This window comes from Myodes glareolus, chromosome 1 (genome assembly GCF_982192425.1).
Source record: "Myodes glareolus chromosome 1, mMyoGla1.1, whole genome shotgun sequence".
Lineage (NCBI taxonomy): Eukaryota > Metazoa > Chordata > Mammalia > Rodentia > Cricetidae > Myodes > Myodes glareolus.
The window spans coordinates 55204116-55227967 of NC_142026.1; the positions used below are offsets into that span (position 1 = coordinate 55204116).

The 23852-nt window shown below is 47.7% G+C and overlaps 1 protein-coding gene and 1 long non-coding RNA gene across 5 annotated transcripts; one reads left to right on the top strand and one right to left on the bottom strand.

Moving 5' to 3' along the window:
- Positions 1-1391: 1391 nt before the first annotated feature.
- LOC125403107 (uncharacterized) lies at positions 1392-10211 on the top strand. 2 transcript variants are annotated; one of them, XR_007232839.3, is made up of 4 exons: positions 1392-1527; positions 5741-5819; positions 6543-7685; positions 8538-10211. It is a non-coding gene; the product is annotated as an uncharacterized LOC125403107 (long non-coding RNA). The 2 variants fall into 2 exon arrangements; XR_007232838.3 differs by having other exon boundaries at positions 6543-10211.
- A 336-nt stretch (positions 10212-10547) lies between these two features.
- Fam187b (family with sequence similarity 187 member B) lies at positions 10548-23733 on the bottom strand. 3 transcript variants are annotated; one of them, XM_048438297.3, is made up of 2 exons: positions 23000-23733; positions 10548-10971 (listed from the first exon to the last, which is right to left on the bottom strand). In XM_048438297.3, the coding sequence occupies exons 1-2, from the start codon at positions 23710-23712 to the stop codon at positions 10584-10586; spliced, it is 1101 nt and encodes a 366-aa protein (XP_048294254.1). In that variant the 5' UTR covers positions 23713-23733; the 3' UTR covers positions 10548-10583. The 3 variants fall into 3 exon arrangements, with proteins under 3 accessions (XP_048294254.1, XP_048294253.2, XP_048294255.2); XM_048438296.3 differs by lacking the exon at positions 23000-23733 and adding an exon at positions 17299-18449; XM_048438298.3 differs by lacking the exon at positions 23000-23733 and adding an exon at positions 17427-17532.
- Positions 23734-23852: the final 119 nt, after the last annotated feature.

Below are 23852 nucleotides of genomic sequence, written 5' to 3' on the forward strand. Positions count from 1 at the left end.
CCTGGCACCCTGATACTTAGAAGTACGTTCTGGAGATAGTACTGGTGGGTCCCCAATGCCTGGGCTGAAGTCCCAGCTGCATCAGTTTTCCCATCTGTAGAAGGCAGAAAATAACAGTACCTCCTACACAGGGTAAGGGGATTTCCTGGCTCTCGGCATAGAGTATCTGTTCTGGATGGCAGAGGGTGTGCCACTATCATTTGTTTTGTAGGAAGAGTTTTTCTGTCCTGCAGCCACTTTCAAACAATCACTCAGAGGCTGAATATTAATTACAAATGCTCGGCCAATAGCTCAGGCTTATTACCAACTAGCTCTTACATTTTAAGTTAACCCATATTCCTATTCATGCTTTGCCGTGTGGCAGTACCTTTATTAGCATGGCATGTTCATCTCTTGCTCCCTCTATGTCTGCTGGTGACGTCATCCCTTCTTCCCATCATTCTCAGTTTGGCTCTCCTGCCTAACTTTATCCTGTTCAGCTATTGCCCAGGCAGCTTGTTTATTAAACCAAATATAGTGACATATATTCACATGGTGTACAGAAGGATTATTCCATAGCATTGTTTTGTTTTAATTTTGAAACAGTGTCTTACAATGTAGCTGCCTGCTGGTCTGGAATTCACTATGTAGCTCAGGCTGGTCTCAAACTCATGAGATTTACCTGAGTGCTGAGCACCACCATGCTCTATGTTATGATTTTTATTCATTTATTTTTATTTATGTGTAGGTGTGTGGTGTGTGTGTGTGTGTGTGTATGTGTGTGTGTGCGTGCACGTGTGCATCTGCTTGTCTGTATAAGCATCACATGCATACAGTGTCAGAGCATCTCAGAAAAGGATGTTGGATTTCCATGGAACTAGAGTTGTAGAAGATTTGAGCTGCCATATGGATGTTGGGAGTCAAATCTACTGAGTCTTTGTCAAGAGCAGCAACTTCTCTTAACCACCGAGCCATCTCTCCAGTCATTGTTATTTTAAGACAGGGTCTTACTGTAGCCTAGGTTGATCTTAACCTTGTAATTCTGACTCTCCCAGATATGGAGAGTCATACCTGTATGGGTATACAGGTATGTGCCACCCTGCTTGAATTAGTATGACTGTTTTTAGTTAGCCCTATATGGTACTCAAAAGCAAGTGCTATAACATAGATAAAGTGGTGCATAGCTCTAATTTCAGTTGATGGGAGGTGAAGGCAGGAGGATCAGAGGTTCAAACTGCCATCCTTGGCTCATGGCAAACTCAGTGCAAGGCTGAGCTATCTTCTACTTTCTCTGAAGGGTTTCTGAACACAGATGAGAACCACAGGGGAGGCAGAAGGAGCAGGGAAGGGACCCAGTTCAAGAACAACAGGATGGTGAGGCAGTGTGTCTCTGTGTTGGGGGCGGTCCCAGCTGGGCCACTTCCTTTCTGTAGAGAGTGCCTGCAGAAGGCACGCAGCTTCCCTCCCCTGATACAGCCTCACCGTGTGACTTTGACTGTCTGTCCCTCACGAGGTGGGGTCCATTCCCTCATCCCTGTGTCTGACTTGGTAAGTCATCTGGCCGACAGGCTGTGGTGAGAGAGATGCTGCGTGGGACTCAAGCTCGAGCTGTGAGAAACCTTGCAGCCTCTGATTACTCTTTTGATCATTTGCCATGACCTTTATGAATAGGACCAGCCTGGCCTGTTGGGAAGGCGGAGATGAGAGAGGAGGCATGAAGGGGCTGGGCAAGACCCTAAGAAGTGCCTAACTGAGTGACTCAGGATTTGACCCTGTGTCATATACCTAAGAAAAATAACCTAATGGGGGAAGGATTTGGTTCCGAGTTTGAGCATTCTTGGTTTGTGGCTGGCTGGCCCAGTTGCTTTCAGACCCGTCGCAAGGCACAGCCTCATGGTGGCTGGGGTGTAGAATAGGATCGAGATGTTTAGTTCATGGCAATCAGGAAAGAGAAAGGCGGGGGGGGGGGAGTGCATGGGGAAGATGAAGAGAAGGGAGGGGAGGGAAGGAGAAGAAGGGAAGAGAGAACAATTTATACCTCCCAAGGACACCCTCGCAAGCAAGCTACTCGCTCAGAAGAGGTCCCACTTTCTAGTTTCTGTCATCTCCCAAGAATTCATTTAGAAATTCATTTCTGTCCTCTGGGAAGAGGGAAAAAGAGCTCCCACTCTGCGAGTTTGATGGCCTAAGTTTGAATCCCTAGCACCCATATTAAAAGAAAACTTGAATGTGGCCGCCCGGGGCCTGAGTCCCAGCTTTGGCGGGTGGAGACTGTGGATCCCGAAAACTCATGGACCAGCCAGTGGGGCTCAATCCGGGAACTTGCGGGTCTGCTTAAGATCCTGCCTTAAGGCAATTGGTGGAAGAGTGATAAAGAAAAACCCCAGCTCCTGTTCTGGCCTCTGTACACATGCAGAAGGGTATGCATACCCATATTCTCACATGCATGTGCACACCCACATGCTCACGTGCATGTGCACTCGTACACACGCGCACGCACACGCAGTTTATGAAGTTGTCCATGGATGAGTCCATTGATCAGCTCAGAGCCCTCATGACCCAGTCACCTCCCTGTGATTGCATCTGACCACTGGGGTCCGGGTCTTCTGGGGGACACTTCAGGTCTAATGTACGTTACCAGTTGAGTTCAGCCTGCAGCATGGCAGGGAAGCCCTTCGCTACTGTTGGAAGGCGCTGAATCTGGGCTGGTCTCTTGCGTAGCAGTAAGTGATTATTACATCTCGTTCATCCCACTTTTGTCAGATGTTAGAAATATCATCTGACGGTTTATTTTCAAAGGTGCCTGAAGCCAGCTTAGGTCCAGCTCCAAACAAATAAAAACACAAGGCTGCTGCCAACACCTGCTAGTCTAGCTATTCCCTTTTACCCAAACTCCACTAAGCAAGGCCCCATTCCACCCCAACACACACACACACACACACACACACACACACACACACCTAGAAGTTGAGAGTAGAAAAGTACAGCGAAGCTTGCCTAGTAATAGATTTTCCGTAGCCCCCAGATAAATAGGTTTCTCTGTCGATGCAGTAAGCCAGATCGGGAAAGTGAAAGAATACCAATATATACTGAGCAAGGCAGCTCCTGGGTGAGCTCTCCAGTCCCAGAGATGGAGGCCAGAGACGTCATAGGGCCGATCTAAAGCAGGGAGCTTTTACAGCTTGTAGGTGAGGGGTGATGTCGTGTCTGCCACAAGCTGAGTTTATGCCCAAGTGTGGCCAAAAGCTGAATGCTTTAGGCAAGGACTTGGGCAGCTGGCAACTTCAGGGGAGGAAGCTGCAGTGGCCACCAAGAATGCGAAACTGGGTTTTTTGGTGCCTTCCCTTTGCTAAGAGATTCTCTGAGTGGGCAGGGTTTGGAGAGACAGAAATGGGGCTGACTGTCACCCCTGAGACAGGCAGGGGTGAGCTGGAGGCTCCAACTGAACACCTACAAAGTCATGTATCTGATAAACTTTAAAATAAACATGGGATTGGAAAATTTCTCAACAGCTAAGAGCAGGCACGGCTCTCACCCAGAGGACCTGGGTTTGGTTCCCAGCACCCCCATGGAGTTGCTTATGAGTACCTATAATTCCATTTCCAGTGGAGTCAGTGCCTTCCCAAGGCCTCTGAGGGCTCTGCATGCGCTCGGTGCACATAAACACATGAAGCTACACGCACATACACATGAAAACAAAAATCTTCCTGGCGGTAGTGGCATACACCTTTAATCCCAGCACTCAGGCGCCAAAGGCAAGTGAATCTCTGTAAGTTCAAAGCAAGTCTGGTCTACAGAGTGAGTACGAGGACAGCCAGGGCTACAAAGAGAAACCCTGTCTCAAAAAAATAATATTTAAAATAAAATAGTGGTACTAGAGAAATGGCTCAGTAGTTAAGAACACTGACTGCTCTTTCAGAGGACCAGGGTTCAATTCGCAGCACCCTCATGATCGATACAGCCATCTGTAATTCCAGTCTCATGGGATCCAGTGCCCTCTTCTGGCCTCTTTAAGTACTGCATGCACATGGAACACAGACATACATTCATAAACATGAAATAAAGAGGGTGTGGTGATGGCACACACCCTCAATCCCAGCATTGGGAAGGCAGAGGCAGGTGGAGCTTTATGAATTCAAGGCCAGCCTGGTCTACAGATTGTATTAGGGCTACGTGGTAAGATCTTGTCTCGAACAAAGAGAAGAATCTCAAAAGATAATTATAAAATAAAATAAACATAAGGCTGGAAAGATAGCTCAGTGATTGTGAGCCCACACTGCAAAGTGAGTCAGGTTCCCAGCACTCATGCTGGGTGGCTCACAACCACCTGTGACTCCAGCTTCAGAGAGACTCAATGCTTTTGGGCCTCTGCAGGTACCTGCACACACCTGCGCGCAGCGCGCGCACACACACACACACACACACACACAGAGAGAGAGAGAGAGAGAGAGAGAGAGAGAGAGAGAGAGAGAGAAGGAACAGAAAGAGCTAGTGTAAGAATCTACCCTCCTGGCTATTCTGAATGGGAGCAAGGGCCCTGGGAGGGTTTATCCACTGTTTCCTGCCATCACCCCTACCGTTTTAGGAGGACGCCTTACATGACAGTAAATAAAACCGCTTCCTTTCTCTTCTGAGTCTCTAATACTCTTACTATGAAGCAAGGACTGCCATTTCTCACGTCAGGCCCTTTCTAAAATCTTGGACTTTAGTCCCAAGCTGTTACCTGGAGACTCTGTGTTAGATTGCGCTGAGCCTGCTCCCTGACTCTCACCCCCATGTGTGGCCTTGCAACTTTCTTTGGTTTCTTGGATCTATGCCACCACCTTGTGGACAAGTCTGGGTTGCCCTGCTGGAGAGACCACATTGAAAACTCAGGGGATCACATTTAGTCTGACTTGCAGAAAGCCAGCTTCCAGATGAAGAAAGCCCTGCCAAGCACAGGAAAGCCAATGGATGATATGATAGCTAATCTTATATAGATAGATATAGATACAGATACAGCTAATCTTATACAGATAGATATAGATATAGATACAGATACAGATACAGATACAGATACTGATACAGATATAGATATAGATTTGCTGTTGTTGTTTTTCCAGATAGGGTTCCTCTGTGCAACAGCCCTGGCTGTCCTGGAACTAGCTCTGTAGACCAGGCTAGCATCAAACTCACAAAGATCTGCCTGCCTCTTGATTGGCTAAAACCTTGTAGATTAGTGGGCCCACCTCTGAGTGTGCCTGTGAGGACATTTCCAGGAACAGTCTGTGAAGGGTTTGATCCAGCCACGGTTTAGCCAAGGGATGGATTTAATGTGTGAAAAGACAGAGCAAAAGCGATGGCTCAGTGGTTAAGAGCACTGACTGACCTTCTGGTGAGCTCAGCTCCCTTCAGCCAAGCTGGACAGCTCACAACCAAGTGTAACTACAGTTCTGGGGGATCTGGCATCCTCTTCTGACCTCCACTGGCACCTGAAGACACATGACTTATGCTCAAGGGCACACACACACACATACATGCAGAGGTATACACAGGCACATGCACACACAGACACACACACAGGCATACACACACATGCACATCCACACACTTCAGGGGTTGTGTGGCTGTGGAGGTTGGTGCTTGGGAGATATCTTTGAGAGGCGTGCTGTGTCTTGCACTCCCTATTCCTCCTCTCAGCTTCCTGGCTGGCATGAGGCCTACAGACATCTTGTTATGCCCTTCTGTGACAATCTTTCTGCCTTGCTATTTGCCCTCACAGCAATGGAGCCAGCAGGCCATGGGCTGAAGCCTCTGAAGTCAGGAGCAAAATACATGCTATATCCTGTAAATTCTCTCAGGTAAGTTCTCTCCATGACAAAAATAAGAATCTAACACGAAACCCACAATTGCTGCTGACCAGAGAAGCATGTGCATTCCCGGAGGGGTGTCTTGCTGACCTGCAAACATGTAAAATGTATTTTTACTGTTATTTTAAATCTCTGGTTTGGGTGTGTTTGACTTCACAGCCATACTGGTACATGACTGTTTGACCGTTTCAACTATGAGGAAAGGAATTCACTTTTCTGGGTCTCCGTTCCCTCCTGTCTGTTATTGTACTTTTATTAACTTTGTATGTTGCAACTCTTTCAGAAGTTGGGCTTATCACAGAGAAATAGCAAATTTCTGACCCAGAACTCTGTTTAGCTAACTAGAAAAAAATATTAATTCTATGGTGACAGACAGAAGTGGAAAGAATGATAAGCCTAGTAAGAGTTTTAGACGGAACATGTGTCAGTCAGGATGCACCAGGCTATGCTTGGTAACAAACATCTTCTGTGTCTTAGTGGCTTACAATCACACGAGCTTATGTCCTATGTACATGTCTGTTGTGGACTGACTGGAGCTCTGGTGGCTGACATCTCTGATACTGGGGCCTCCACACAGAAAGCAAAAGAACCCTGGGTAATCTCTCTCTCTCTCTTTCTCTCTCTCTCTCTCTCTCTCTCTCTCTCTCTCTCTCTCTCTCTCTCTCTGGAAATTTGATGTAGTCTGAAAAGGTCTTACGTTATTTCTTCCCACAGCTTGTCTACCAGGGCTGGTCCATGACCTCCTGTACTCTAACAAGGTCATAAATCATCTTATCCTATGCCGAGGAGGTAGAGAACCAGGGAGATCCTGGAGCTGCTCCAGGGGCTGTTCTAGAACTCTCTATGTGGTGGGAAGACTCAGTTCCTGCTGGCTGGATGATCAAGGACTTGGGATTTTGTTGACTGTCACCTGGAGTCCACTTGCAGGTGTTCCTACAGTCCACAGCTCTGCAGTTGTTAAACGGCTGAGAGAGTTGGCCTTCCATCACTGTGACAAAATGTCCGAGATGATCAACTTATCGGGAGAGATTTATTTGACTCACAGTTCCAGAGGCCTCGATGCACGGTTGACTGGTCCAGCCAGTGGCGAGGGAGCATGCAAGGCCACATGGCACAGGAAGCTGCTCATCTCATAGCAGCCGGGAAGCAAAGAGAGATGGGAAAGCACCAAATCCCCTTCAAAGACACACCCCGATCCTTCTAAAGGTTCCTCCATCTCCCAACAGCCACAGGCTGGGGGCCAGCCTTCACCAGGTGGCACTTTGTGGGGCATGGATTGAAACCACATCAGCTGTATACGACATCAAGCCATCAGACTCTGCAAAAGTCTGAGACAGGATTGTGCAATGTCACATCATCATGATAATGATGACCCAAGACCTTTGCCAGAAAGTCAGAAGCAAGGGACCAGAGAAACAGCTCGGTAGTTACAAGCACTCACTGCTCTTCCAGAGGATATGGGTTCGAATTCCAGCACCCACACGGTGGGTCGCAACCATCTATAACAGTAGTCCCATGGGATCCGATGCCCTCTTTGGTGTGCAGACATATGTACAGACAACGCACCTATTTATGTAAAATAAATGTATTTTATGAGAAGCCAGCTCCCAGGTCCAGGGAGCTACTCTCCTCTTCTCTGTAACATAATGCCTGGTGAAGGCAACTTCAGGAAAGATGCAGCACCTGGTCACATCACATCCGCAGTCGGGAAGGACAAGCACCCACAGTTAGTCCCTGGAAATCCCTTTATGGGCACACACAGAAGTGTGTCTTCTAGGTGACCCTAAGTCCCTCAAGTTGACCATCAAGCTCAGCCATCAAGTCTAGTCCACATTCAAGTGAAAAAAACACACAAAGGTGTGGGCACCGGGAGGTGGGAAGTCACGGCAGTCACCCTGGGGTGCCAAGACCTCCCACTTTGGTTTTGTATCTTCTGTGCTGTATAGACGGGCCACTGGCTCAATGAAGAGGCTTCAGCTCTTTGTCATGGTTTCTTCTCCAGCTGCCATAGCTGGGGGTCTCTGCTGGGGGGGTGCTATGGTGTGTATGTGTAGGTGTGTGTGTACAAGTGTGTGTACAGGTGTGCAAGTGTGTGATGTGTGTATATGTGTGTGCACAAGTGTGTGCAAGTGTGTAAGTGTGTATACAGATGTGTGAGTGTGTGCAGGTGTGTGCAAGGGTGTGTTTGTGTACAGATGCTTGTGCATGCGTGTACAGACATGTACACCATGTGCACAGGGCACCGCGTGTCCTGCTCTGTCACTCTCATTCTCCACCTTATTCCCTAGAGGTCTCTCACTGAACCAGGAGCTAGGATGGCATCCAGCAAACCCCATGGACCCCTCCTGTCTAACCTGAGTCCCACTCTGAGGTTATAGGCACACGGTGGCCATACACACCTCCGTTATTTTAACGTGGGCCCAACCCAGCTCCTTAAATTCTTACCCACTGAGTCATCTTGCCAGCCCCTGAGGTCTCTTTTGAATGACCTATCCATCTCCCACCCTTCCCCCAAGCTCACTGTGTGACCTCAGGCCAGTTGCTTGTATCTTCTGCGCTTTAATGTTTCCAGCTATAAAACAAGAGGAGGTGAATAGTCTCAGCTGCCTAGTGGTGGCTTGTGGGGACACGATGTTTATGGAAAAGTCTGCATATTGACACATGAAGAGGGCCAAACATATTAACTATTTTTATCATTGTTATTCTCAGCTTCTGCCTCAGTCAGTTCCAAACGACTCTGGAGGAACCTTCTCTCATTCTGCAGATATCACGGGGAGCCTTCGGTGTGTGGTACGTGGGGGTAGCTCTACCCCGTCTTCCTGGGCCCACGTTCTGCCCTGGGAGCCCTTCCTATATGCCCTGTCAGGACTTCACCGTGCAAATTTAGGACAATGAGTCTTAAGAGGCATTAATATTTCATGCTTTGCTCTGGTGTTCTGCTAAATCGTGTGTGCAGTTTCTGGGAACAGCCAGGCCCAGCTGTTCCTGCCGGTCAGCTGAGCACGGCCCAGTGTCTTGTCCCAGTGTGGCACTGGAGGGCTCTCCTCTCACCACAAGAGCCTGGAACAAGATGTGTCTAAGCTAAGGATGCAGGGAGGTGTGGCTGAGTCTGAGGCTGTGGCACAATAGAGGAAGATGTCCTGAGGGACAGGGAGGGAAAGGCATCAGAGGACCCGTGCAGACTGGGGACACCGCAGAGATGCCCGTGTGTGTCCTCCATCTTGTCCTTGGGAGGCAGGGTTGAATGAAGAGGCCACAATATACCACAATAGACGCGCCCTGTTGTGAAGCTATTAATATTCTTTCTGACTGACATGTTCCTTTGGGGGAGGGAGAAAAGAGACCCAAAAGATTCAGGAAGCAGAGGGGATAGACAAGGCTCAGGAAGCTTGGAAAGTTCCATGATTCACAAGACCCGCCCCGTGGTTGCACAAGCAGTAACCATTCTCTGGGGAGCAGGCAGCCCTGAGGGAGCTGTCTACAAGTTCTACAGAAAGCTTAAGAAAGCAGCTTCCAAGCATGACATCACCTGTGCTGGATCTCATGACATCACCTGTGCTGGATCTCATGACATCACCTGTGCTGGATCTCATGACATCACCTGTGCTGGATCTCATGACATCACCTATACTGTGCTGTGGGACAATGATTTTACCCTGAAAAGATTTGTTTCTTGTACTTGTTTAATAAAATGCCGATTGGCCAGTAACCAGGCAGGAAATATAGGTGGGCGACCAGGCAGGAATTGGAGGCGGGGCAATGAGAACAAGAGAATTCTGGGAAGAGGAAAGAGTCAGTCTGCAGTGGTCATCCAGACAGAAAGGAAGCCAGACACAGAGCAAGCAAGAGGAGAACGCTTCACTGACAAAGGGTACCAAACCACATGGTTAACACAGGAAAGAATTATGGATTAAAATGTAGGATGTAAAAGTTAATAAGAAGGGGCTGGAGAGATGGCTCAGTGGTTAAGAGCACTGCCTGCTCTTCCAAAGGTCCTGAGTTCAATTCCCAGCAACCACATGGTGGCTCACAACCATCTGTAATGAGATCTGGTGCCCTCTTCTGGCCTTCAGGCAGAGTACTGAGAATACTGGATGTATAATAAATAAATAAATCTTTAAAAAAAAAGTTAATAAGAAGCCTGAGCTACCAGGCCAACCAGTTTAGAATTAAAGTAGACCTCTGTGTGTTTCTTTGGGGATGAACGGCTGTGGGAACAGGCGGGACAGAAACCTCTGTTAATAATGCTGGGCCTCAAGAGTGACATTATCCATTCTGGACCTTTGGATGATGCCGCTGCTTTAGAGTCACCCTCATGCATATAAGCACCCACATCATTCCTCCTCCTGTAAGGAACCCCAATAAACTCACTTGTTCACCAAACTAGGCTGGGGTGAATTGATTCCTTCAGTCTGTCATTAGTGTCCAGTCCGGGATGAATAGATGCTTGTTCACACCTCCCTAGAGAAAGTCACACCACACAGCCCGAGAAGATTCCTTCCTCTGAGGAACCCCAGAGTCCCAGCTCTCCTGTCTAGACAGTCTTGCCTCAGTTTCCTTATCTGTGCATTGGGGTGACCAACAGATTAGCTGAGCAGGGCATAGAAGAAGGAGTGAAGTGACCATTGGATATGAATCCAGGTCTGTATCGGCTCACACACCTCCAGGGGCTAGTGCAGGGCTGCTGGGCATAGCTAGAGCTAAGGATGGGACAGTGGAGAGAGGCCAGGTCCCCTTGGGTACAGAGGGCTCAGTTTATTTCACCAGGAGGACCAGATTCCTCCTCTTGCCCCGGGTGGGACGAAAGACCACCTTACAGAGAAGCCCCCCCACAACGAGAACAGAGACCATCAGGAGCATCAACTTCAGGCCCCTGAGGACGGAGTCTGCTTTGCCTGGCTGGGTCCTGGGCTGCCAACGCCCCTGGCCTTTGGTTTGTCTCTCGGCCTCCAGCAGCTCCACAGAGACTGCGGGGTTGAACTGGGCTATCAGTTCCTGTTCCACGAAACATCTGTAAATGGCTGGCTGGAAGATCTGCAGCTGCTGGCCACCGCTGACCGGGTTCATTAAGCTGCCTGTGACCTTGCCAGAAAGCTGGTCCTGCCAAGTCAGAGCAGTGTCGTTGGCTTCCCAGTGAACCGGCCTGAATGGGAGAAACAAAGAGTCAAACTTCAGGGTCCTGCAGAGAACGGGGGACAGAAGGGAGCTGGAGACAACAGCGCCCGGTTCTCTCCATGGAGCACTGTAAACGTCACCAGGGGGCTACTGGGAAGGTATGGCCCGGGAAGCTTCCAGACATTCCCCTCTGACTGGCTGGGTGGCCACTAGTTTCCATTTCCTCATCTGAGAGCAGGGCTGTAGTGGTGGCACCTGCCTCGGAGTAATTTGAAAGACTTTGGGAAAACCGTCCCCTCCATCGGCGTTGCCTCCCCTCTGCTTCCTCCACATACAGTGAATGCCCAGACACACTAGCACACTAGGACTTTCCAGCCACGCTGCCCCAGGCCTCCATCTTTTCCCTGCCATCTACCTGGAGCACCGTCCCCCAAAGCACAACTTTCTCTCGTCTCCTTCTGCCTTGGCAAAAGTGACCGGTTCTCAGAAGAGCCTTCCTTGACCACCTCCCCACTTAAAATTTTGATCCCTCCCAACTGCCACCAGCCCTTAGCAGCGTTTAAAACACTGCGTTTCAAGCTAAATGGGCGCGCACCAGGGATCCCTGCACTCAGAAGGCTGAAGCAGGAGGATGACAAATTTGATGCTAGCCTGGGCTACATAAGGAGAATCCCCATTCTCAAAAAGAGAACTCATCAGTTTAAAACGTCGTGTGGTCTTATTTGTCTGGAACGAAAAGGAGAGTTAATTAATTGGAGTAAGTGGAAGGCTATGCTCTTTACACTGTGTCCTGGGCATCCAGGACATCACTGAGTAGGTGGATGAATCGGGTCCTCCTGTCCAGGGATGACAGAGGGGATCCTGAGCAAACAGGGATGTGAGGTTAAGAAGGCCTCTGTAGAACACGAAAGTTTTGCCAGACCAGATCCTGTGGCCAGTGCCCTCTCAAACATCACAGTTAGTCCACGAGGCCCAGACTAGTCTTAAGCTGGATAGTGTCTATCTGAAATCTCTGCATTTTCCAGAATCTCAGAATGTAACCTTACTTGGAAACTGGGTTATTGTCAATGCGTTACAATGACATCATATTGGAGTAGAGTGGTCTTGAGGTCCAAAGTGTCTGGCGACCTTTTGGAGCCAAGACAGATAAAGATACCCGGGATGGAGGCCAAGAAGTGATGGAGGCGGGGATGGGGAATGAAGCTTCCAGCCCGGAAATGTCAGAGGATCTCTGGTTCTCATAGAGGTTAGAAAAATCAGGGGTGGAGAGGAAGGGCAGACTCCTAACGGTTTGCTTCTGACTTCCAGGCTCCAAAGTAGTAAAAGAATACAATTATCATCATCACCGTCATTGTTGTCTTTGTTGTTGCTTTGAGACAAGGTCTCATGATGTAGCCTTGGCTACCCTGGAACTCATAGGAATCGACCTGCCTCTGCCTCCCAAGTGCTGGGATTAAAGACATGCACCACCTACCCAGCCGGTTTTATTGTCTTAGGCCACCCCAGTCTGCGGTGCTTTGTGCTATAAATGAATGCAACTCCTGTGGTCAAAAGTATCATCAGTGGACAACACATCAGAGAAAAACAGTTGTGGGTAGTCATATGGGTGCTGGAAACTGAAACTGGGTCCTATGTAAAAGCAGCGATTGCTCTTAACTGCTAAGCCATCATGTGTATGTGTCTGGGTACGTACATGCATGTGTCTGTATATATATATATATATATATATATATATATATATATATATATATATATATGTATGTATGTGTCTGTATACTGTATGCATGTGTCTCTGTATGTGTACACATGTGTCTGTGTACTGCATGCATGTGTCTCTGTATGTGCATGCATGTTTGTGTATGTGAATGCATGTAAAGTGCAGGTTCCTGAGGAGCAGGTACTTCTGGAGCTGAAGTTACAGGCAATTGTGAGCCACTTCCCTAGTCCCCCCACCTTTATTTCTTGAGATAGGGCCTCTCTCAGTTCTGCTATGCTGGCCAGTCAATGACCTCCAAGACCCTCCCAGCTTCCAGGGCTGGTGTTGCAGGGGCAACATGCCTGGTGGGTGTTGGGGTTTTGATTTCAGGTCCTCATAGTAGTCCAGCAGGCATGTTACTGTTATGGGGAGGTAGGTCCCCCAATATGGAGCATTTCAACAGTGAGGCAGGCGCAAGCCCTGAGGGCAAAGCAGGCAGCAAAGAGCTGGTTGCTGATAGCTGTCAGCGCAGCAGCAGCAGAGGCAAAAGAAAACAATCACCTCTGCTAAGAGACCTCCCTCCCAAGCATAATCGACAGCCAGAGGCCTGAGCAAGATGCCTTCATGTGTCATCACTACAACATGGACAATTTTCTCTACCTCTATAGAGACCAAGACCAGAGCAGACCTGACTCAGAACTTTCGCAACTTTTGCCGGATTCAGGGTTCTTCCTTCTTCAGATAGGTTTGACATCTTTACCCTGATTGGTCCCATTTTCACCTTATTTGTATATGTACACTCAGTCAATCAGGACCCGGATGGTTCCCTGGCACCTCTATAAAATCAGACTCCGGGGCAGGGATGGCGCACTCAGGAGGCCGAGGCAGAGGCAGGTGGATCTCTGTGAGTTCAAGACCAGTCTGGTCTACAGGGTGAGCCAGGGCTACAGAGAGAAACCTGTCTCAAAACTACAACAAATCAGACTCCCTGCAGTTTTAGGGACAGGATGACTGCCGGAGTCAACAGAGCAGGAGGGAGAAGATTGTCTCCAAGACTCTTGGGGGCTCCCTGGACCCAAAGCAAGGAGCTCGCTCCAGGACTCTGGCAGCGGCTGCAGGCAGAGAAGCAATTTCCTGCCTCAGACTCTGAGACTCCCACAGGAATGAACTTGTGTCTGTGTTGCTTTCCATCCTCTTAGACCTGTGCTGAGACCTGCTGCTCCAGAGACCTGCGAGTGCTACTGTAAACCCTTAGCACCTGCTGCTACCAAGAGTTCAAGCCTGCTCCATTGATCAGACTGCCACATTGTTTCCACACTTTAAGACTGACAACAAAGTTCCTCCACTTTATCTTCTTCCCACTCTGCCCAATCCATTTTTGGAGGAGGGTAGGACAAAAACCAGGCTGAAGGTGGGAGATGGTCTCCACTGGCTACTTCCTTACAGGCCCAGCCACCTTCCCAAGGCTGAGCCACCTTCCCAACCTTCCATGATCTTATCAGTTTATGCATTGATCAAAAAGCTCAGGTCTAAGGAGAGGGTCCTGCCCTAGTTAGCTTTAACTGTCCGTCTGACAAAGCTTAAGATCGCCTGGGAGGGACTGCCCAGATCAGACTGGCCCTGGATGTGCCTGGAGGGAATTGTTTGCTGATGTATGAGGACCCAGTCCACTGTGGGCAGCACCATCCCCTAGGTATGCGGTCCTAGGTTGAATAAGAATGCCAGCCACACGTGAACCTATAGCAAAGAGTATCCTCCCACGGTTCCTGCCCTGATTTCCCTCAATGAGAGGTTATGACATGTAAGCCATAGTCAACAAAAACCAATGAAGATAATCAATATTAGCAACTTGGAAGGTTTTTTTTTTTGTCTTATGGACACTTTTGACCCAGCTGGAGATGATTTTTCTGGCCATTTCTGTCGCCTACATTCTGACACTGACGGCGGAAACAACTATACTTGTATTATTCCCGAACCTCAGACTCCATACACGCGTGTCTTTCTTCCCCTTCTCCCTGTCCTCCCTGATTTTTGCTCCAAGCACCTTCCTCCAGATGCTCCAGAATCTCAAGGGCCCAGAGAAGAAAATTTGCCATGTTTCTGTGTGACCCGGCTTTACACGACTTGAGAACTGAGCTTCACAGAGTGTGTGAGTCTTGCTGACACTATGACCACATTGAAGCTTTTTCCCAGTATGGGGTCATCGCACACCCAAAGGTCCCCTAGCAGCCGACTCCAATGGCTCAGGCCAGTGGTTTTGTGACTTTTACCTTGACCCCCCCAATTGCCTCTCTGTAGCCATCCCAGGGTGGTGATTTTGTAGGGAGCCTGACTAAAATTCTTCGGTGGACACAACTTTCCTGAAAAATGAACTCTCCATGGTGGTGACTGTCTTCTGGCGGGTCACACCAGGCCTTTACCAATAAAGTCTTATGCCTGCATTGTTAAGGGCATGCTGAGGAAAATGACCCACAGAAGACACGGGGAAGCCTTTGGGGCTTGTGGGTCTCACTTGATTGCTGCCATTTTATTCTTTAGGGATATATAATGTCTGTCCACACTTAACCACAACACAAGTTCACAGAGAATCATGGGAAAAATCTTTTTCCTGCCTACCTTCACTCAGTCCTCTGCTCTACACCTGAGAAATGAAAGTCAAATAGATGATTTAAAAAAAAAAAGGTTGGTGGCAAAGAAGTTAGGGAGAAAAAACACTTCATGTACATCTTGGACTCAGGGGACTTTTAGGCCCATATAATTATGGTTTTTATCAAGTTGGAGAGACGGCTCAGTGGTTAAGAGCACTGGTTGCTCTTCCAGAGGACAACCCAAGTGGTTGCTCACAAGCATCTGTCACTCCAGTTCCAGGGGATTCTATGAGCTCTCTGGCCTTTTCAGGCAATAGGCATACACATGGTGCATGTACACATATGCAGACAAAACACGAATACATATAAAGTAAAAATAATTTTATATTTTTATGATATGTATTAATATAAAGTAATAATAATTTTAAAATTGGCCTACTGGAAAATCACTACAACCTAACAGTTTGCTGAGTTTTGGCAATACCCATTCTTGCTCTTTAAAGATGGGGCAACAGAGGTGGAGAGACCTGCGAGTCTGGTTAGGAACACTGTCTGCTCTTTCAGAGGACTAAAGATACATTCCCAGCACCCACATAACAACTCACAACCATCTGTAACTCCAGTTCCAGGAGATCTGACGCCCTCTTCTGGACCCCAAGGGTACTGCACACACATGGTGCCTATACACAGATGTAGACAAAGCACTCAGCACATAAAATAAAAATACATCTCTAAAAAACTAAAGAAGGGGTTTCTGGGATTCCATTAACTTGGGCCTCTTTCTGATTATTCTCACATACAAAGAAAATGTGAATACTGACAGAAAGCCATCTATCAGGTAGCAGTTGAATTTTTCAAGCATCCTTTATCAGTCTAAAGTAGCTTCCAATCCCTCCTCCTTTTGTTGCGACAGGGTCTCACTGTACAGCCCTATGTGGCTTAGAACTTGATATGTAGATCAGGATAGCCTCAAACTGAGAGATCTGCCTGAATGTGCCTCCCCAGTGCTTGAATGAGAGGTGTGCATCACCATGCCTGACTCAGCTTTCTAGCCCTTTGGATCAGCCCTTTGATTGTAGTACTGGACTCTGACAATGTACTCTGACAAAGTACACACAAGTACACACACACACACACATGCTAACACGCACACACATGTGTGCACATGCATACTTTAAGTATTGCCACTAATCCTAAATATTTAAATATCACAAAAGTACATTAATAAATAAAAAGTTTTGTCATTTAAGGCATATTTTAACATAATTATGTAGAATTGTGAGATTGCTTTTCTTCATGTTGAGTACAATGACTTTATTTGTTCTAATAAAATGTTTAATAGTTATAGCATATAACTAAAAAGAAGAGGAAAGAATAGTACATTTAAAATAGTCACACTGTTTTCAAAATATTCACAATCTTCACTCACAAAATGTTCTCCTACATTCCTAGTGACTTCCTAGTGACTTTATGTACAACCATGGACTATCTCATACCTAATGCTCTATTAAAATGGTTTTATCAGAGATTAATCCTATAGATTCCTCTATGTGACTCTTACAAGCTGAGCAGATAAACCACCAGAGGCAAGAGGAAAAGTGATTTAACCAGAAGACCTCAACAAGGCAACAAAAGCCCCGACTAGCACCTGCTCTTCCTTTGCTTATATTTGCACCAAGACTGGCATCAACTGTGTTCACAATTCCAGAGAAAACTTAACTGATGTCTTTGGAAGGTCATGTAGTCAGTGAGCAACACGGTTCCCTGGATCTTTGAAGACTCTTGTTTCAAATAATAAATAGAAAAATTAATGAGTGTGAGGCTCTTAAGGATGTTAAAAAAAAAACTCTTCCCATACAGTCAGGATACTTTGGGACACATATTATTCTAGCCACGCATTTCAGAAAGGTATGTTCCAGCATCCTTGACTTCCTACCCTGCTCTCACTGACTACTGATGACTGCCAATGGAGCTAACCTGCCAAGATACCCCTACTAGCCTGGCACAGAGTCACCACAAAGAACCCTGGGACTGGGGACCAGGATCTGAACTGGCAGAAGGGTCCCATCACCTGTAGATAGATGCAAAGGGACAGATGATCTCTGTCGATACTGATTCCTCCGTGAGCCTGAAGCTATCGAAGATGACATAGTCTCCACCAAACATATAGCCTTGGCACATCTCATAGCAGAATTTCACCTGCATCTCCGGCCTCACTCGGTCATAAAGGGTCTTTGTATCTCCCAAGTAGATCCCACAGGGTACAGGCTCCTCCAAGGGTTCCTTAACATAGCAGTAACCCAGGCGTTTGCTCTCGCCCAGCCGTGTATGCTCGCCCGGGTTTTGACAGTTGTTGCATTTCTGCCAAGGTTCCCACCGGGTGTACAGTATCTCTCCGTGGCCCAGATTCAGTGTGTCATTTGTCAGGGGCTCCCGATTCAGGCCTAGGTGCGTGACATGCAGCCTGGTGACATCCTGGAAATCAATCTTATACCCCGTCACTCGGATTCCATTCTCGTCCTGGCATTCGTAGAGGCCTGTGCTGAAGGGTGATGGGTTTTGGATCAGGAGATTACTCTCTGGATCACTGGAAATACCAGAGACGCTAACGGGTTTGCCATCCAGGTTCAGCCCGAAAAAGAACCAGCGTGCCTTGGAGACGTTGCATTCCAAGAGAACATCATTGTTGGAGAGGAGGGCCAGTTGACATTCCTTGTCCTGGGGACATGAGACAGGCAGGTGGATCCCCAACACCGGGAGAGCAAAGCTGAGCAGTATCCACAGGATGGTAAGCATGGTGGACTGAGAAGGTGGCTGTGTACTGGCCACCAGCCTTGACACTGTGAGGTCATTCATGAACTCAAGCCTTTGTTGAGCAGAGAAGTGAACAAATAGGCTCGAAGCCACCACCTCCCACTGTGACAAGTTGAGACGTAATTTGTCTGGTCAGAGTCTTTCTCTGTCATCTGTGTCGCCAAGAGGTGATTTTCATGTCCAGGGAGTGGCACTGGTCTCACACGTGTGAACATTCAACACACTGTTCCTGTATGTGTAGACTATGTCCCAGACAGATTGTCTCTCTGTGTAGCCCTGATTGCCTTGGAACTAGGTAGCCCAGGTTAGCCTCAAACTCACAGAGCTCCATCTGCCTCTGCCTCCTGATGGTGGGATTAAAATTAAATAAATTTTAAAAATATTTTTTAAAAAAATATTTTCATGTATGCGTATGTATGTTTATGTGAGTTTTTGTGTCCTGTGTGTGCAGGATCCTAGAGAGCAGAAGAGGTGTCAGGTCCCCTGGAATTAGAGATACAGACAATTGTGAGCCTCTGTGTGGGTGCTGGGAACTGAACTCAGGCCCTCTGGAAAAGCAATGTTCTTTAAAAAAAAAAAAATTTTATTCTGCGTGGATTTCACATCATTTGCATCCCAATTCCATTCATCTCCCAGTCCCCTCACTTCTGCCCTTTGCCCTTGCAACCGCCCCAAAATTCAAAAAAAAAAAATTTTTTTTTTCAAGACAGGGTTTCTCTGTAGCTTTGGAGCCCGTCCTGGAACTAACTCTTGTAGACCAGGCTGGCCTCAAACTCACAGAGATCCACCCGCCTCTGCCTCCAAAGTGCTGGGATTAAAGGCATGCACCACCACCGCCCGACCCAAAAATCAAAATGTAAAAGTAAAATCAAAAAACCAAAAATCAAACCAAAACAACAAAATTAAAAAAAAAAAAAAAACTCGGCCTGGAAGCTGTAGTGTGGCCAGTGAGTCACACAGCATATATACTCTTTAGTCCAGACATCTTCACTTGTAAGTGTTCATTGCAAGAAGTCACTGGTCTGGTTCCAGGCCTCTGGCTTCTGCTGCCCTATCAGTAACTGAGGTCTTCTTGGGGATCCTGTTGTTGCCTGTGTTGTGGAGATCCTGCAGCTTTGGATCTCAGGTCCAGCCCCTTCACCTGCTCCAGCAGATCACAGATGAGGTGGATGTTGGGACGGGCTAACTCATGGCTGTCCCACAGTCCTGGTTCTGGGCCTGGGTTGATCAGTATGCCAGCCTTCCCTCACCATCACCACCCAGGTGAGCTCTCCAGCCCTGCCCCGGCTAGCTCCCCCAATGCAGCAAACAGCAAGGACAGGGGCCAGTTCTCCTGCCCTCACACCCTCAGGCCAGCTCACCCACACTCACACCACAGCCAGCTCTACCATTTTGCCCAGGGGAGGCGCAGGGCCCATTCTCCAGACTGCTGCACCTGGTGGGGGGACAGGACCAGCTCTTTCCTTCTAATGCCACTGAGGCCAGCTCTCCCACCTGTCACAAGTGGCAATGGGTGGGGGGGGTCATATTTCTCTTACCCTTGCCACCCCATGGCATATGAGGGACAGGGTGGGGGCATCTCTTCTGCTCTCATGCCCACAGGCCTGACTCACCTGTGCCCCCACTAACAGGGTCAGCTTTAGTGTGCTGCCCAGGCAAGGTGTAGGGCCTGCTCTCCTGTGTGCTGCTGCTGGTGAGGGGCAGGGCCAGCTCTCTCAGCTGCTGAAGGTGGCAAGGGGTAAGGGGTAAGGGGAGGGAAGAAAGTTTTTGTAACCAGTGATCTTAATCACTGAGCCAACTCCCTAGTTCTAATCCCTGAAAGAAAAAAAAAAGTCTTACTTCCATGTGTATAGGTATTTTACCTCTATGTGTGTCTACCTACCACATGTGTGCCTTTTACCCGAGGAAACCAGAGAAGGGTGCGGGATTTCCTGGCGAGGAAACCAGAAGAGGGCGCGGGATTTCCTGGAGTCACAGCAGCAAAGCTCTTCCCCCCTGAGCCCTCTCTTGAGCTCCCTGACACACTTCTTAACCCTGAGGTAGAGCTGTGGCCAAATCCTTGCCGGTTCTGATTTCCTGTATCTCTCTGGGCACCCCATTCATGTTAACTTCTGCCCTGTTTTCCAGAGCATTCCAACCAAGCAGAGGCATTCCTGTTTCAGGACCTTTGGACATGTCGGTCCCTAACTTTGCCTCCAAGATAGCTGCAAAATTCAATTGATCTTAAATAAATACGTACTGTTCACAGTTTCTTCTGGCCCAAATCTTTCCCTAAATACCTTCTCAGACAGGAAATTTGAGATGATCCAGACATTGTAGCAGAAATCCAGTAGGATCATTGTATCTGGGGTAAACGTTAGCATGAAATAGTTGTTTGGTACTGTGTTGGGGCAAACCTCTGAATGAATAGTTCTTTTCTAGAAGTACTTCGACCTTGAAGAACTCCGTGTGGGAGACGACAGTTCTTTTCTGCTATCTACAGCGTTGTTTTTCTGGAGGAACGGAGAGCCCTTGCATGACTTTAGTCACTGGATGGTCCTGGCACACATGGATATCCTCGATTCTTTGGTACAGCAAACAGTGTGCGATAAGGACTGATGTGGGGGAAGGCCATGATGATTTCCTTCAGAAAAACATATAGGGTAGGCCAGGGACTTTACTCTGAGGAACTTGTTTTACCCTCCCTCCCTAAAAAACAGCTTTTCAGCTTTTGTATAATAATCAATCAATCAGCCTTTGATGATTGTTCAAGGTTCAATTCACAAAACTTTCTCCCTGAGTCTTGGAGTGACCCCCTTCTACAACCAACCCACACAACACAAAACACCCGGCAAGGCATGATTTTCTGTGGTCCACCCACTGCAGAGATATTTTGGTGAATATCAAATGCCAGCCATCAACTCTTTTTTTGGTGGGGGGGTCGTTTTTGGTTTTGCGAGACAGGGTTTCTCTGTGTAGCTTTGGAGCCTGTCCTAGAGCTAGCTCTGTAGACCAGGCTGGCCTTGAACTCATGGAGATCCTCCTGTCTCTGCCTCCCGAGTGCTGGGATTAAAGCTGTGCACCACCACTGCTCTGCACCAGGCATCACACTTAATAAAGAAACAAGGCTTCTAGCAACACACATCACACAAGGTCAGATGTTACTATCTCTGCCAGTCACAGGAGTTACCTTTGAGAAACTTGCTAGAATGCTGGCTATGGATTAACTGTTCCTAAGGGAAACAGCCCCTGGCCATTCAAATGTCCTCAGCTAGTCCTTAAGAACCGTGCTTTTATGAAGATTTTTCTTTAAAACTACCTGATTTTTGTTTGGTTGGTTGGTTACTCTTGTTTTTGTTGTTGTTTACATGTATTTTCCTGTGTGTGTGTGTGTGTGTGTGTGCATGTGTGTGTGTGTGTGTGCATGTGTGTGTGTGTGTGTGTGTGTGTGTGTGTGTGTGTGTGTGTGTGTGTATGGTGAATCAATGAGTTTATTGGGATTGCTTACAGGAGCAGAAATGACTCAAAGACAGCTGCATCAACAAAAGCCACCCCAGCACCGGTGACAACTCACAAAAGCTGGGAGCCTGGAGCCCACTGCACAGCCCACTGACAGCTCAACAGGTTGGAGAATGTCCTTTCCAGGTGCCTCAGATGGTCTAACCCTCTTCCAGACAGCTCAGCTGGTTTCTGCTTCTTCCAGGCAGCTGGTTTGATCTCAGAATCTTTGTAGTTTTTATTGTTTACTCTGGCAGGAAGGGACCTAGTGAATCTGGTCAGTTCCAGGGATTTCCTGAAGCTATTTTGAGTTATTTACCTTCCTGTAACTCCAGTGCCAGGCAATCTATCGTCCTCTTCTGGCCTCTGTGGGCACTGCACACATAGCGTGCACATAAATAGATGTAGGTAAAACACCTATACACATAAAATACAAATAAATCTTACATTTAAAAATGAAGTAACTATGAGATTCTTATGATGATTTAAAAACCAATAAAAAAGAAACCAAAATATCATCCACAGCTGTAACAACCAAGGGCAGTCACCAGGAAACATTTGATAAACCGTCTTCCGGCAAGTTTGGGGGTTGGCTTTTTTGCTTATTTGTTTTGCTTGTTTTTGACTTTTATTTATTTATTTATTTTTGAGATGGGGCCTTACTACATACTCTGGCTGTCCTGATAAATCTATGTTTTTACCAATAGCTTTTGCATGCAGCACTTATAACTGTTGATACTTCTTTGTCTAATAATTATTTTGTCATATCATGACCCTTCGCCTACTTACATAAAATATTGACAGAGGAAGAAACAAATATGTGCCAGGTGTGGTGGCGCACACTTTTCATGCCAACATTCAGGAAGCAGAGCCAGGGAGATCTTTTGTGCGTTTAAGGCCAGCCTGGTCCATAGCAAGTTCCAGGCCAGCCAAAGCCACATAGGGAAACCCTGTCTCAAAAAAAAAAAAAAAGAAAATCCCAGCACTTGGGAGGCAGAGCAGGTGGATCTCTGTGAGTTCAAGGCCAGCCTGGTCTACAAGAGCAAGTTCCAGGACAGGTTTCAAAGCTACAGAGAAACCCTGTCTCGAAAAACCCAAAAGAGAAAGGACTAAGACACATGTTACTGGTGCAAGGAGAGAACATGGGCAAACCATGTTCTTCAGGGTCTAGTCAGCAGACAGGACCCACATCCATGTTTCCATTGGCTGAACCTGAACCTGAGTCTCTGGCTCCAGGTTGCCTGTGCTGGCAGAAAATAGATCCTTTTTCAGTTACCATGTTCCTCAGCATCTCAGAGATCTCTGGTGCGACAATGTCTAAGCAAGCCAGTGACTCTAGGCTCTCACCTATCATGAAGGCTTCTAGGTATGGAGGAAGAACTTATCTACTGGATGGAGACCTCCCCCTAGCAGCAGACAGACCCCAGAGAACAGGACTGATGGAGAGCCAAGAGAACGGCTGTGGGCCCTGCTCCAGTTACCTGTAGATGGAAGCCAAAGGACAGCTGAGCCACCCGTGGTTGGCGGTTTTGTCCAGCTGAAGAGTGTCAAAGACGAAGTATGGCTGGGTGGTTTCTGTGATGGTATCACAGGGCACCTGGCAGGCTTGTAGCTGGAGTTCAGGCCGCAGGCGGGTGTGGGTCACCTTCTCCTTTCTCAGGTAGAGCCAGCAGGGCATGGGTTTTCCTAGCGGCTCCTCCACGTAGCAGTAACCCAGACGTTTGCGCTCACCCGGCTTTTCGCAACGGTTACAGTCTTGCCAAGGATCCCAGTGGGTAAAAACGAGTACCTCTCCTTCTAGGTTCATGGTCTCATTTTCCAGGGGCCTTTGGCCCAGGTCTTTGTGTGTGATATGCAGCAGGGCTATATCCTGAAAGTCTATCTCATATTCCACCACACGAGCCTTGTAATTATCCAGACAGCGGTAAAGCCCCGTCTGGGACGGCTGAGGGTTGGATAACTGCAGGTTGCTCCCAGACAGTATCTTCACACTGGGCATGGAGTTGATCAGGGACAGTTTGTCGTCCAGAGAGGAAGAAAAATACCATAGTGCTTTGGGGTGGTTACACTGCAGAATCACGTCATTGCCCGAGAGTACGGCGTACTGGCACACATTCTTATGGGGACAGTTGATTAGTTTCTGGGCCCACAGCACAGGAAGAGAAAGAGTAGCCAGCCACAGAGTGGCCAGCATGGCTGAAGACTACGGGAAGAACTTAAGAACCTTCTTGAGTACTGTGATGTCACCCATAGAACTTGGGTGCTAAGCCCTGTGTACCAGGGTCCGGAGGGTTTTCAGAAATACACATCGAACATATAAGACTTAGGCTGGAG